General features: G+C 34.0%; 1 protein-coding gene across 3 annotated transcripts in view; it reads right to left on the reverse strand.

The window, feature by feature from the left end:
• LOC115217005 (sodium channel protein type 4 subunit alpha B-like) overlaps nt 1–12914 on the reverse strand; it is a 155490-nt gene that overhangs the window by 140949 nt on the left and 1627 nt on the right. For all 3 annotated transcript variants that reach the window (XM_036507622.1, XM_036507623.1, XM_036507621.1), the window contains exons 2-5: nt 9550–9668; nt 8284–8367; nt 4685–4813; nt 1690–1781 (exon numbers count right to left, since the gene is read on the reverse strand). In XM_036507622.1, coding sequence (XP_036363515.1) covers nt 1690–1781; nt 4685–4813; nt 8284–8367; nt 9550–9668 — 424 coding nt within the window. The remainder of the gene's footprint in view (nt 1–1689; nt 1782–4684; nt 4814–8283; nt 8368–9549; nt 9669–12914) is intronic.

The raw sequence follows: 12914 nt of genomic DNA on the forward strand, positions 1-12914 counted from the left end.
AATGGGAGGAGGAGAGTCTGCCAAAGGTTGACCCAATTGAGGAACCAGCTATCCGAATCAACAGTACTCAGGTAGATAAAGCAATTAAGGATATGAAGACAGGGAAAGCACCTGGCCCATCAGGAATCACTGCTGAGATGCTTAAAATATCAGGCGGTGTGGGTTATGGTCTTGTCACCCGCATCATAAATCAGGTAGTTAGTGAAGGAGTCATACCAAATGACTGGTGTCGCAGCACCATAGTCAACTGCTACAAGGGGAAAGATGATGCTTTAGATAGAAATAACTACAGGGGTATCAAATTATTGGATCAGGTGATGAAAGTTACAGAGAGAGTCATAGCCCAACTAATTAGGGAGAGAGTTAGCCTAGATGAGATGCAGTTCGGTTTTGTGCCAGGCAGAAGCACCACTAATGCTATATTTCTGGTAAAGCAACTGCAGTTGAAGTACCTAGCCAAAGATAAACCTCTGTACTTGGCTTTTGTTGACTTGGAGAAAGCCTTTGACAGGGTCCCCCCGATCCCTTATCTGGTGGTCTCTGCAGAAACTGGGGATACACCAGTGGCTGGTAAGAGCTGTACAAGCCCTGTACAAGCCCTGTACAGGGATGCTGTCAGTATGGTGAGGGTTGGCAATGAGTATAGTGAAGAATTCCGAGTAGAAGTAGGGGTTCACCAAGGATCAGTCCTCAGCCCCCTCTTATTCATCATAGTCCGCCAGGCAATAATAGAGGAATCCAAGACAGGTTGCCCCCGGGAGCTCCTCTATGCTGATGATCTTGCTTTAATAGCTGAGTCACTGCCAGAACTGGAGACGAAATTTAGGGTGTGAAAGCAAGGTCTAGAATGAAAGAGCCTTAGGGTAAACCTAGCAAAATCATAAGTCTTAGTAAGTAAGAAGGCTGTCAAATCACAACCTGCTTCAGATAGATAGCTCTGCTCAATCTGTAGAAAAGGTGTGGGTAGAAACTCCATACGATGGACACATAAAAGGTGCAGCAATATCAAAGGAAGGTTAACCAGGAAAATAGTTTTTGTGTGTGGTAGATGCACTGGGGCAATAAACACTGAAGACATACAGAAAAAAGATTCCATCACATGTCGGGGAAGAAACTAGAAGTAGTTAATAGCTTACACTACCTAGGTGACCAAGTCTGTAGTGGGGATGGCTGCGTTGAGAGTGTAGTGACTAGAGTAAGAATAGCATGGGCAAAGTTCAGGGAGCTCCTACCTCTGCTGGCAACTAAGTGCCTCTCGCTCAGGGTGAAAGGTAGACTGTATGATGCATGTGTGCCACCACGTGGCACTTTGGGTAAGTGTCTTCTGCTATAGCCCTGAGCCGACCGAAGCTTTGTGATGGAGTTTGTTAGGCGGGAGTTACTGCCGTGTATGTGTGTGTGTAGGTGCTTGTGCCTCTCCGAGAGAGAGAGAGAGAGAGAGAGAGAGAGAGAGAGAGAGGAATTTACATATTTATGCATAAATGTATTCACATATTTAGATTTATAGAATGTATTAAATCTTATCATGTCATATACATATAAAGAAACTACATCAATCAAAATACACATATATTTACAAAGGGCATGTATATCAACTCTAACTCAATCTTCATGACTTCAGTACATTCACATATATGGAAAAAGATGGTTTAAAGGGAGGTGGGTTGATATTCAATGAGGTTCACATACCTGGAATCACTGCGACAGTTTTTAGGGCTCGAAGTACCCTGAATGTTCGTAAAGCTGATAGATTACCCAGATCAACTACTTCTGTCAAGTATCTAAATAAAAAAATATAGATACCTTTAAATTATAGTTATAAATATAATCCATTGTCGATTGTCATTATAATACACACACACACACACACACAATAAGTATCCAGATTGTTACTGATCAATAAGTACCCAGATTGTTACTATAGTAATGAAGCTAAAGCATGGAGAGTGAAGCCACTTGGTACAGACTGACTGTGAACTCTGTTGTGCATGTTCACTAAGTTTTAATGCTTCAGCTCACTTCTGCTGTTTACAGCAGTGTTTGGAAGGAAGGTGTGTAGCATGTAATTGTTGCATTGACCATGACAGAGAAAGTTGAGCAGAAAAGCATCAAATTTTGCCAAAAGCTTGATGATGCCGCCTCAGAGGTCTATGCAAAGTTTCCAAGAAGTTTTCATCATTCTCAACACAATCAAGGAGATCTTGTGCAACTGAAACCTGACTGTCCTTTTGGTCGGCTGAAAGCAATTTTGGCACAAACTTGGCAGACACATCTCACGTCCAAATCTTCAGTGATGATAGATTAAACTGAGCCATAACTAATCTGCACATCCTCTGATAACTCAAAGATGGTGACTTGATGATTTTCCCCTCATAGCTGCACACACATCAGCAATGTTTCTCTCAGTTCCACTGGTTGTGTTTCTCCCAGAACATTCATCAATATCAACATTTTTTTGGCCATCTTGACGATGTCTGAACCACTTGTACACTTGTGTGTGGCCCATACACTCCTCTCCATATACTTCCTGCAACTTTGTGTAGGCCTCTGAACAGTTATCACCATGAAAACTTTCTCTGTCATGGTCAATGCGACAATCACACGCTTCACACCTTCCTTCCAAGCACTGTTGTAAACAGCGGAAGTGAGTTAGAATGTTTAAATTTAATGTGCATGCACAGCAAAGTTCAAGGTCAATCTGTGTCAAGCAGCTTCACTCTGCATGCTTTAGCTACGTTACTATGGCAACAATCCGAATACTTATTGATCAGGCCTCGTGTATATATATATATATGTATCACATACATCTATGTACATCTAATGTATCTCATGTCTATGACTGTATCTATATAAGTATGTATCTCTATCTAGGTATCTACCCATATATGTATTGTTACACTGTTATTTACATTTATATTTCATATTTATATGTATTTATGTACATGCACACAGCATACACATATGTATGTATTTATGTCTCATCATCATAATCATTTAATGTACATTTTCTATGCTGGTATGGGTTAGATGGTTTAACAGAATCTGGCAAGCTGCAGGGCTATGCCAAGTTCCAGTGTCAGCTGTGGTATATTTTCTACAGTTGGATGTTCTTCCTAAAACCAACCACTTTACAGTCTGTACTGGGTGCTTTTTTTGTGCTACCAGCACTAGTGATGTTGCCAAGTAACTACTAAAACAGAAAAGGGAAATTTCCTCATGATTAAGAGGAGTGGGGGTAGATTTAAGAAAGAAATATTGGTGTTGACACCCCTATGGTAACTTGGATTAATATTAGAGAATATACTTCTGCTCATCTAAAAAAGGTGTAGATGTCTCCAATTTAGCATTTAGATACACCCCAGACATAAAGGAACTTCCAAGTATCCTTTAACTAAACGGTCTGCTTCTTTTGCTGCTATTACTGTAAAACTATATTTCTCCAACAGTTTCCATTTGATGTTGTAATCTTCAACCTTTTTCAACTGCTGTATATGCTTGGCCGGTGTAGTGATTTATGCTTGTTGTAACTCTTGAAGGTGTGGTTGTGTAGATATTTCTTGAAAGCTCTAGGTCAATTTGATGCATTGTTTCGCCCTCTGGTTTTGAGTTCTACCTCATATACAATAGCGTCTTTGTTACAGAGACCATTGAGCAAACTAGTGATGATATTCCCACAAAAATAATTAATTTAAGAACTAGGGTGGGCTTATGCAAAAGCACACTTCTCATGTTGACTTTGGATTGGAAAAACTTTACATGTGTGTCTATTGAATAGCTTACTGTACTTGTGTATGCAAGGAAAATATTTATCAACTAACTTTAGGAAGGCCTACCTACGAGAGGTTTAATATTTAGAGAGAAAGTGGGTGTAAAGCAAATAACTTTGTGGTACTGTTGTCTTTTAGGTGAGCTTAGGCTGAATGTATAAGTGATCTTCAGTTTATATATATTTGTTCATGCATCATTATGCATAGCTGGATGGTTTTGTATTTGAATTGCCAGAATAGTTTTCTGTTTTACAGTTAGATATTATTTCCAGTATCAAAGACTAAAAATGTAAAGCTGGCTATATTCAGCTCATCAATTGGCATGGTTTTAAAACATCAAGTCTTGGATCAATAATTCAGCTCAAATCTGGAGCTTAACTCAATTTCCAAAATGTCAAGTGTTGGGAGTAACATTTCCTCTTAGATAAATAGCTAGTCCAATTCTGCTTTCTTACTCAGAGATAGGCTTCAGCCCCAACAATTAAAAATTGTGAGTAATCAACTGTGGCATTACATTCAATTAGTTCAATGCACTAAAACTGTCAAACCTGCCAATTTTGTTAACCTGATATTTATTTGAATATAAGGGATGAGACACAAAGTTAAGCTCAGTGGAATTTGAACTATAGAAAGTTAAATTCCAAACAAGTCAGCAAATACTGACAGTAATTTTTTATCTCTCAAAAAAAGAAAAAAGACAAAAAAACCTTTTTTCTGTGCTAGAAGAAATTAAATTAATGCATACACAAAAATAAATATATAAAAGAAACAAGGCAATTTTGCTTCCTCTGAAAATAGATTTGCTTTAAAAAATATTTATTTGATATTTTATAATATCACAGCCTATTGTAGCATAAATGAATTATTTAAATCAAAAATATAAAAGAAAAAAAGCATCTTTTTAAAAAATGACTTACGCTAAACCAATGACTACGAAATCCAACCAATTCCAGGCATCTCTGAGGTATGTAAAGGGTTCTAAGATAAATCCTCGGGCAAACAATTTTATTAATGCCTCACATGTGTAGATTCCGGTAAATACATATCTAGAAAAATTCAACAAAAGAATATATGATTATTTTGTTAAAGAATAAAAGATTTCAGAATATTAGAGAAATGAAAATCCAATGATTAGAGTCAACGATTTTTATAATGAAAGTAAAAGAAAACCAATTTCTGCTTGTAGGCAAAGCAGATATAATATACACTCTTAATATCTCTTTATAATTGCATTGTTTTTATCTTTTCTAAAAATTTCAGTTTGTAGCAGTGGATAATATTTCAATAACAGAAAAAATTCAGAAAGTTTTGGAAGGATTTGATATGGAACTTGTGAATCATTCAACTGCTATGTGAAACTTTAATTGACACCTTTATTTCCTGTTGCTTTTTATTTACTGTACAGAAAAAAAAAAGAAAAAGAAAAAAAACTAGTGCTTGAGCTTAAATATTTTTTTATAATATAACATAAGATTACACATTGTCATTTGAACATTCAATTTGTTCACACATTTTTGTTTCTTATCTCAGAAGACATACTTTTACTGTTTGGCACCTTTACTACCTCAAACCCCTTAATCTATTTCTAATTAAACAGAATGGGACATGTGAACATAATTTGTAAATATAGTTTAGAATTCAGTAAGAGATCTGGATTGAGGAATAAAAATAGGATGAGAGATAAAATAACTGTCAATTTCTTGGGCCCCAAGTGGCCAACTGTTTTCCTTATTCTTTAAGCTTGCTCTATGTAAATGAGTGACTATAGAAAAAGATGAACATTAAAAGTTAGGATACTGGTTTCACAAACTAAGGCAATATTTTGGTACTTATCATTTGATAAATACTCTTATTGTAAACACAGTAACCCATGATAATGCATATTCCTATGAGACATACTTAAATCATTGGCCAAGTGTATTTAGTTTTTCCTTATATGCATTATACTATTTTTATACATAATTATATTATGATTTTTACTGCATGGTTAAAAGTTAATTAATTAATAGAAAAAAGTACTTCTAGTAAGAAAATTGATTTCATAACAGTATCAAAATTGTTGAAAATATCATGACCAGTTACAATTAAGTGTTACAATGAATATCTAGGCATAAAAATGAAGAATATTGTTTAACATAAGTAAAAAAATATAGAACAATTAAAAACTCCCTTTGGTCATGAATGACCATGGGATTGCATCTAAAAAGTTCCCTTCTGAGGCACAAATCAGGGTAAGGTTGTTTATGGAAGACCAACAGTCACCCATGTATATCAGCATCCCCTCTCCACACCATTGATGTTATCCAGTGATGTTGCAACTCATTTCTACAACTAAGTGAACTGGAGCAACATGAAATAAAGTTACTTGCTCAGAAAAAACTAACTAATACAGTAACAGCATGTTTTTTTTATTGAGCACTATTTTACCTATATTATTACAAGTGTGGCGATAATTAAATGAAATAATTCATATATGTACATATATGATATTTTTTTGATATATTAGACATTTTTTTCAAATATTTGATATTTTTAAAATCAAATATTTGATAATTTTTTGCACAATGTGAAAATATTTAAATGGAAATATTAGTATTCCTTAATAATTCTCAGCCTATGAATTGAACCTGAGTTATTTTAATGTATGACAAACAGACATTTGTGTGTGTGTATGTGTGTGCATGTATGTACGTATGTACATAAGTACATACATACATACAAACATACATATATACATACAATAGTTATTCATGCTAGGTGATAAACAGATATAAAAGCTTTTTGTGATGGTTTCCAGGTGTTCCCCAATGACCTAAAACTAACAAAATCAATCAATAGTCATTGAGAAAATTGAAAAGAAATATAAACATGAATATCTGTTATTATATTGTACAGTAGTGTCTTACATATCAAAACTGGCTGTATTCATTTCTGTCTTAATAGGCAATATGCAATGAATTTATTTTAGAGTATATATGGTAGACAGCTTGACTTTTGACTACATGTCTTAGACATCAACCATCAACAATTATTGTGATCTAATCAAGTTTTCAAAGCAGTTAATGTGGATGACTTACCTGAGTTATTTCCCTCTGTTACTATGTTAGTGTGTCACACCTGTGTATACCTGTCTTTGTATGAATATGAATATATTTATTTCTCTGTCTATATTGATTTCAAAGATATGTGAAAGACTGCTTCACTGAGGAGATTTAATAGCAAAAACATATCTAGAGTTGTCACTTTGTTAAAGATCAGAGTGTCCTTTTATTTACTACATTATCTAATTCCAATTTTAATTGTTTGGGATTCTGGTGCATCAACTCATTTCAAATGTCCTTTTTCTTTTTGATGTAGGGTTGTTGCCCTTGCTTTTGTTTAGTTTCAGCATTGTTCTACGATGTTTGTCTCTCCTTGATTGATTTAAGTTATGCTGCTCACTGCATTTGGTATATTAGCACTTCATTAATTATTTTTGCTTCTATTTTGTATTAGGATTAGTACACATGCAAAATAATGTGGATTAACTGTATTTAAAAGATTTGATACCTTTTCATTCAAGTGTTTATGAAACCGTCAAGTAAAGACCTGAATATAATAAAATCTTCCTATTTCACATCTATAAACCTGAAGTGTTATACTTAAGTAAAACATTATTTGCCAAATTCTTGTATGATCATGACTATCATAATCACAGAGTTGATTAGATTTCAGTGAATAATAAAAGCTGAATAATATTCTTAAACACCTTTAACGCCTTAGCATTCAGATTGTTCTGTCAAATGTAATGCTTATTTATTCACATTCATCATCATCATTTAATACCTGTTGTCCATGCTGGCATGGGTTGGACAGTTTGACCAGGGTTGGCATGCTGGAAGGCTGCACCAGACTCAAGTCTGATATGGCATGATTTTTTATGGATGGATGCCCTTCCTAGCACCAACCACTTCAAGAGTGTAATGGGTACTTTTTACATACCACCAGCACAGATGCCATTTGTGTGACACCAGTATCTGCCATGGCTGTGATTTTGCTCAGCTTGATGGGTCTTTTTCTCAAGCATGACATAATGCCAAAGGATTCGGTCAGTACCTCTGTGAGGTCCAACACTCAAAAGTAACTCAGCCATTTTTCCTCCATGAAGCCCAATGCTCAAAGGTGTTCTTTACATGCTACTGGCACATTGTTTTGAATTAATCATACATAATCTTGTAGCTTCAAGACTTTGATGATGTGATAGCTTATTTTTAAAATTACATTGCAGGGTAAGTTTGATAAGCTAGATCTGGTCATTCTGAACATAAAACAGGTAGATATGGCTGGTTTAAATGCTAAAGGGTTAAAATATTGTGAAAAGTGTTCACAGGCAGATTGTTGATTGTCAATGGTTCTAAGTTATAGCAATTACTGAGGCTTAAAGAAACCTATCTGAAAATTTTATATTAACCTTCTATAAAATATTCAATGATGTTTAATATCAAACTTTTTAAAGAAATTACTAAAAATTACTTACTCCGCTGTGGGTAGAGGATTATCCTTCATTGTCATGAATACACAGTTGCAAACAATGGTCAAGATGACCACAAGGCTGAAAAGTGTATGGATGCTAAGGAAGTCAATAACAAAGAATTTTACATAAAATTAAATCAAAATTAGTAATAAATAACAACCAGAGCCAACTTCAATATTAACCCCAGTACTATTATCAGCATATTCATTCTGCCTTTCATAACCTCCTACTATAACTGATCAACTAAGTACCATTTATATATTGAGATTGCATTGAATTTATCTCATCCCTCAAACAAATTAGTTTATTTCCTGCTAAAAGAAATAATGATAATCCATGTATCAATCAACAAATGTACAGACATGCAAAATTCTAATGTTTGCTCATTCCTTTCAATTTAAATTGCTCTAGACTCATTATATCTTGATCACTCCAGACTTACTCAGCAACATATTACATCAGTAAATAGTATATACTGATTACACATGGAGATTGAGGAAGTTTTGAACAATCAAGCTATGACTAGAGTTGAAGAAAATTAATTCTGTACTTGTATACATTTGCAGATCCTTTGAAATTTTACAGACTTCTACAATCATTGCTTCTATTTTTACTACAATGCCAAAATTATAGCACTGACAAGAGAACTTATTTCTAGAGTGAAAAGGGAATCTCTTTGTCCTGAATGAAAAACTCTTAAAAAAAGTTTTCAGTCCTAGCTCTCTGAGCTTATCTTTACTCTGGTTATGATTTAACTTTAAGTAACATTTCATATTCATTCATTTATCATTTGTCCATACAACCATATAATTTTCATTTTCTCTCCAAAGCAATATCCTTTTCATAAACATTTAAATTTTCCAGTTTCACAAAATATAATTATTTCACAATCCTTTCAAACTTTTACTGACTAAAACACTAACAAGACAATAACTTAGTTTTAGAATAGATAGTGAATCTCTATGTCCTGAACAAAATCTCTTGAAATAAATGTTCAGTTTAATAGCTGAAATCATTAGATTTTAAGTAAACTAACTGATACACTATTTCTTTTTCACACATGTTACTTGTTTCTAGGCAATAAGGTAATAATTATCTAAACAATCACTTTTTATTGAATCAAATTGTAGATAATACTAAATTTACTGCCCAATAGCTGCACTACCTTAACTGTTCATCTTCTGTGATACATGGAACTAAATTTTAATCACCAAAATACAAAAGTGCAAGAAATCAAAGTCATTTTGAAAACATGAAGGAAAAGGATATGGATGGACCAATATACAAATAGCAAGTCGTCTTAATGGGTTAAATGGACTCAACAGAAAAATAGCTTTCGTTGCGGAAAATCTGAAGATAGTTTTGTCTCTTGCTATTACACAAAAGCACTGTAACATAAAGAAATAAAATGATACAAATTAATTTTTCATCATTAAAATGCATTCTAGTGCAACAAGTAAATACAATTTTGATACATTTTTCACAATGACAAATCCCCCCTCCCACACCAAGACACTGACAGGTGAAAAGTGAAAATTGGAGGAAAATATCTCTTTTCTTTTAGTTTCTGAATAATAAATCCTTTAATATAATCAAGTAGTGGGGATGAAATAAAATTTGATATTCATAGAAACTTGATATATTTTTAAGCTATTATTTTATTAGATGCTTTTATATTGAAAAAGAAAAATAGAAAAGATACACTCTATCTTTAGTTGCTATAAGAGGCAACTAAAAAGGTTGCTGACAGATAAAGAAACCTGGCTGTAAAACATTGTCTTAAAGAGGGAGCCATGTTGAATATGATTAGACTGACATAAAGCTTGCCCAGCAAACCCTTCTTTGACAAGGAAAATTATTTTTGTTGTTATCAGGCTTGTGTATTTTTAAAAGATTTTGAAATTTGAAATTTGATTTGTTTTCTTCTATGGTTTTGTCAGAAAATTTAGAAGTAAAGGTGTTTATGGCTACTACCTATGATATATTGAGTGATACATGAGTTATAATTAAATTATATGAATAATTAAGTGATGTTTCTATTGCACTGTAGGGTACAAAACAAATATAAACAAACACATTTTTACTATCTGAAGCTTTTTTTTTTACTACCACAGAGAAATGGTAATGCTAGGAGGAAATGTGCTAGTTGGTGATAATTCTATTAGGCTGTTCCGAAAATAATGGCTGATTTCAGAAACATAATTTTATTTTGGAAAAATTAACAATAGAAGTTTTTTGATTAGTCAAAGTATGAGCTTTGGACATCTTTACATCTCTGCCATCAATCAACAAGATTATTCATACCTCGTTGATAAAAACTTATTGGCTTTGATGTTTAGAAATCTTTGAAAGCTGATGTCACCTCTGGTTTGAACCTGAAAGTTTTATCACTTAAAAACGTATTTAAAGGCTTTAAAATATGGTAGTCAGTGGGTGAAAGATCAGGAGAATATGGAGGATGTGGTAAAGTCTCACATCCCAAGTCTGTGAGTTCCTGCAGTGTCATTTTTGCAACATGTGACTTTGCATTATCATGGAGCAGAATTGGGTTATGCCGATTCACCAATGCAGATCTAATTTTTTGCAAGTGAGCATGCATTTCAGTGAGTTGATTGCAATAAACCTCTGCTGTAATGCTCTGATTGGCTTCCATAAAGCTGTAATGAACAACACCAATTGCAAACCACCAGACAGTCACCATAATCTTTTACTGATGCAACTTTGACTTTGGGAAATGTTTGGGGGACTCATCATGATCAAGTCATTGACCTGATCATTAATAGTTACCATAAAGGATCCACTTTGCATCACAAGTGACCATTTAGTCAAGAAAAGGATCATTGGTGTTTCGCAGAAAGAGCATTGAGCACACTTCAAAATGCTGAACTTTTTGATTTTCATTGAGCTCATGCAGTACCCATTTATCAAGCTTTTTCACCTAACCAATCTTCTGCAGATTGCGTGAAACTGTTACAATACCGACAACAAGTGCTTGAGATATTTTGCTGACACTTTGACATGGGTTTTGTTCAACAATTGCTTTTCAATTGTTCATTGTCAAGACTGCCTGACTGTCCTCTTCCTTCTTCATCTTCAATGCTTTCATTACCACCACAGAATTTCTGAAAACACCTTTTATACTGTGTGATCACTTGTGGACCCCTCTCCCTATGCTCTGTTGATATTGGCAGCAGCTTGGGAGGCATTGTGCCCAAGCTTGAACTCATGCAAGAAAAGTAAGCGAAGGTCCTTTTTTATCATGTTCATAATTAAGGGTGCCTATGCTTCAAAATGTTTCTGTCTGAAATAAGTAGAAAATTATTAAAGAGCATACATTAATTATTAGGTATGTTGAAATTCACCTAAAATATAATTAAAATACTATGATAAAATTGCATTTCAAAGCACAACACTTAGAGTGGCCATTATATTCTGATCAACCAAATAGTAGGATGTGTTAAGTTTAAGCCAAGACATTTTTGAAAAATCGACAGAAAACAGATTATTATTCTCTGGAGAAATAGTTACAATAGTCTCCAATTTATTTGTGTCAGTTTTCTAAAACTTGGATTTTCTTTAATGAATTTTCTTAGGTGTAATTAATAATTTGAAAATGTACAGTAGTGGTTTCCAAAGTAGGCAGCATTTTTCTCATCTTCCTGGAGGGCAGGGAGTATAGTGGAAAGATCCAAAGAGGAAAAAGGGACCAATAGAGTCAATCTCTTATTTACTCTATTGTCAATAAGACACAGTCATATTTATTATATTTAAGTGTTATCTAATATTTCATGAATGCACATATATTGATATTATAAGATAAGTTAATTCTTTGGCTCAAAAAGCAAAAAGCAAGGCCATGTAGGGGGACATGGAGTTATGTACAGGGTGGTGTTCATGCAAAGAGTTCAGGCCATTTCTGGTCAAGGGAGACTTTGAACCGAGCAGTTGTCGGCATCTTCACTATCTCGTCCGGCAGCTTATTCAGAGTGGTTATTTTGAGTAATAATATCCTAACAAGCAGCATAAAATCTTGAGTCCTGTACAGATAATAAAATCTCTCAACGTCCTACACATTAGATTATTGATATATTAATCAATAATGCTGTATATAGATATGCCTGAGACTTCAGGATCTTTTTTTGTTTTTACTAAAAATACCAGACTGGGCAATCAACTCATTCCTGGATATCAAGAATGAGGAAACAGGAATGGTAGAGGAAGGATTGATTTCACTCTAAAATGACACTAAAATAAGGCCAAAATATGAAAAAAACAAAAAATTACATTATAATGATTTTCAGTTACAAAAATACATTTTTCTCTGTAATCTGCATTATTGAACAAAGTCAAGATGTATTTTATTGTTTTCCTAACATCATATTTAGTGGATTTAGTAGAACAAGGCTTCAGTGCATTGTCCCAGTTTCTTTCCAAACAAAGAAACTAAAAATTACTGAATGTGAGGACCTAAGACTTTTCTCAGTACATTCCTGATTGATGCTGAGAAGTTGATACACCTGCAACAAGCCTTTGCCATCCCATTAAAACTGTGAAGCTAATGTAGTCACATGTGAAATGTAAATTTACTTGCTCATATTGGTTACAAATTTTGGCACAAGGCCAGCAATTTTGAG

The sequence above is a fragment of the Octopus sinensis genome, linkage group LG11 (assembly GCF_006345805.1).
Source record: "Octopus sinensis linkage group LG11, ASM634580v1, whole genome shotgun sequence".
NCBI lineage: Eukaryota > Metazoa > Mollusca > Cephalopoda > Octopoda > Octopodidae > Octopus > Octopus sinensis.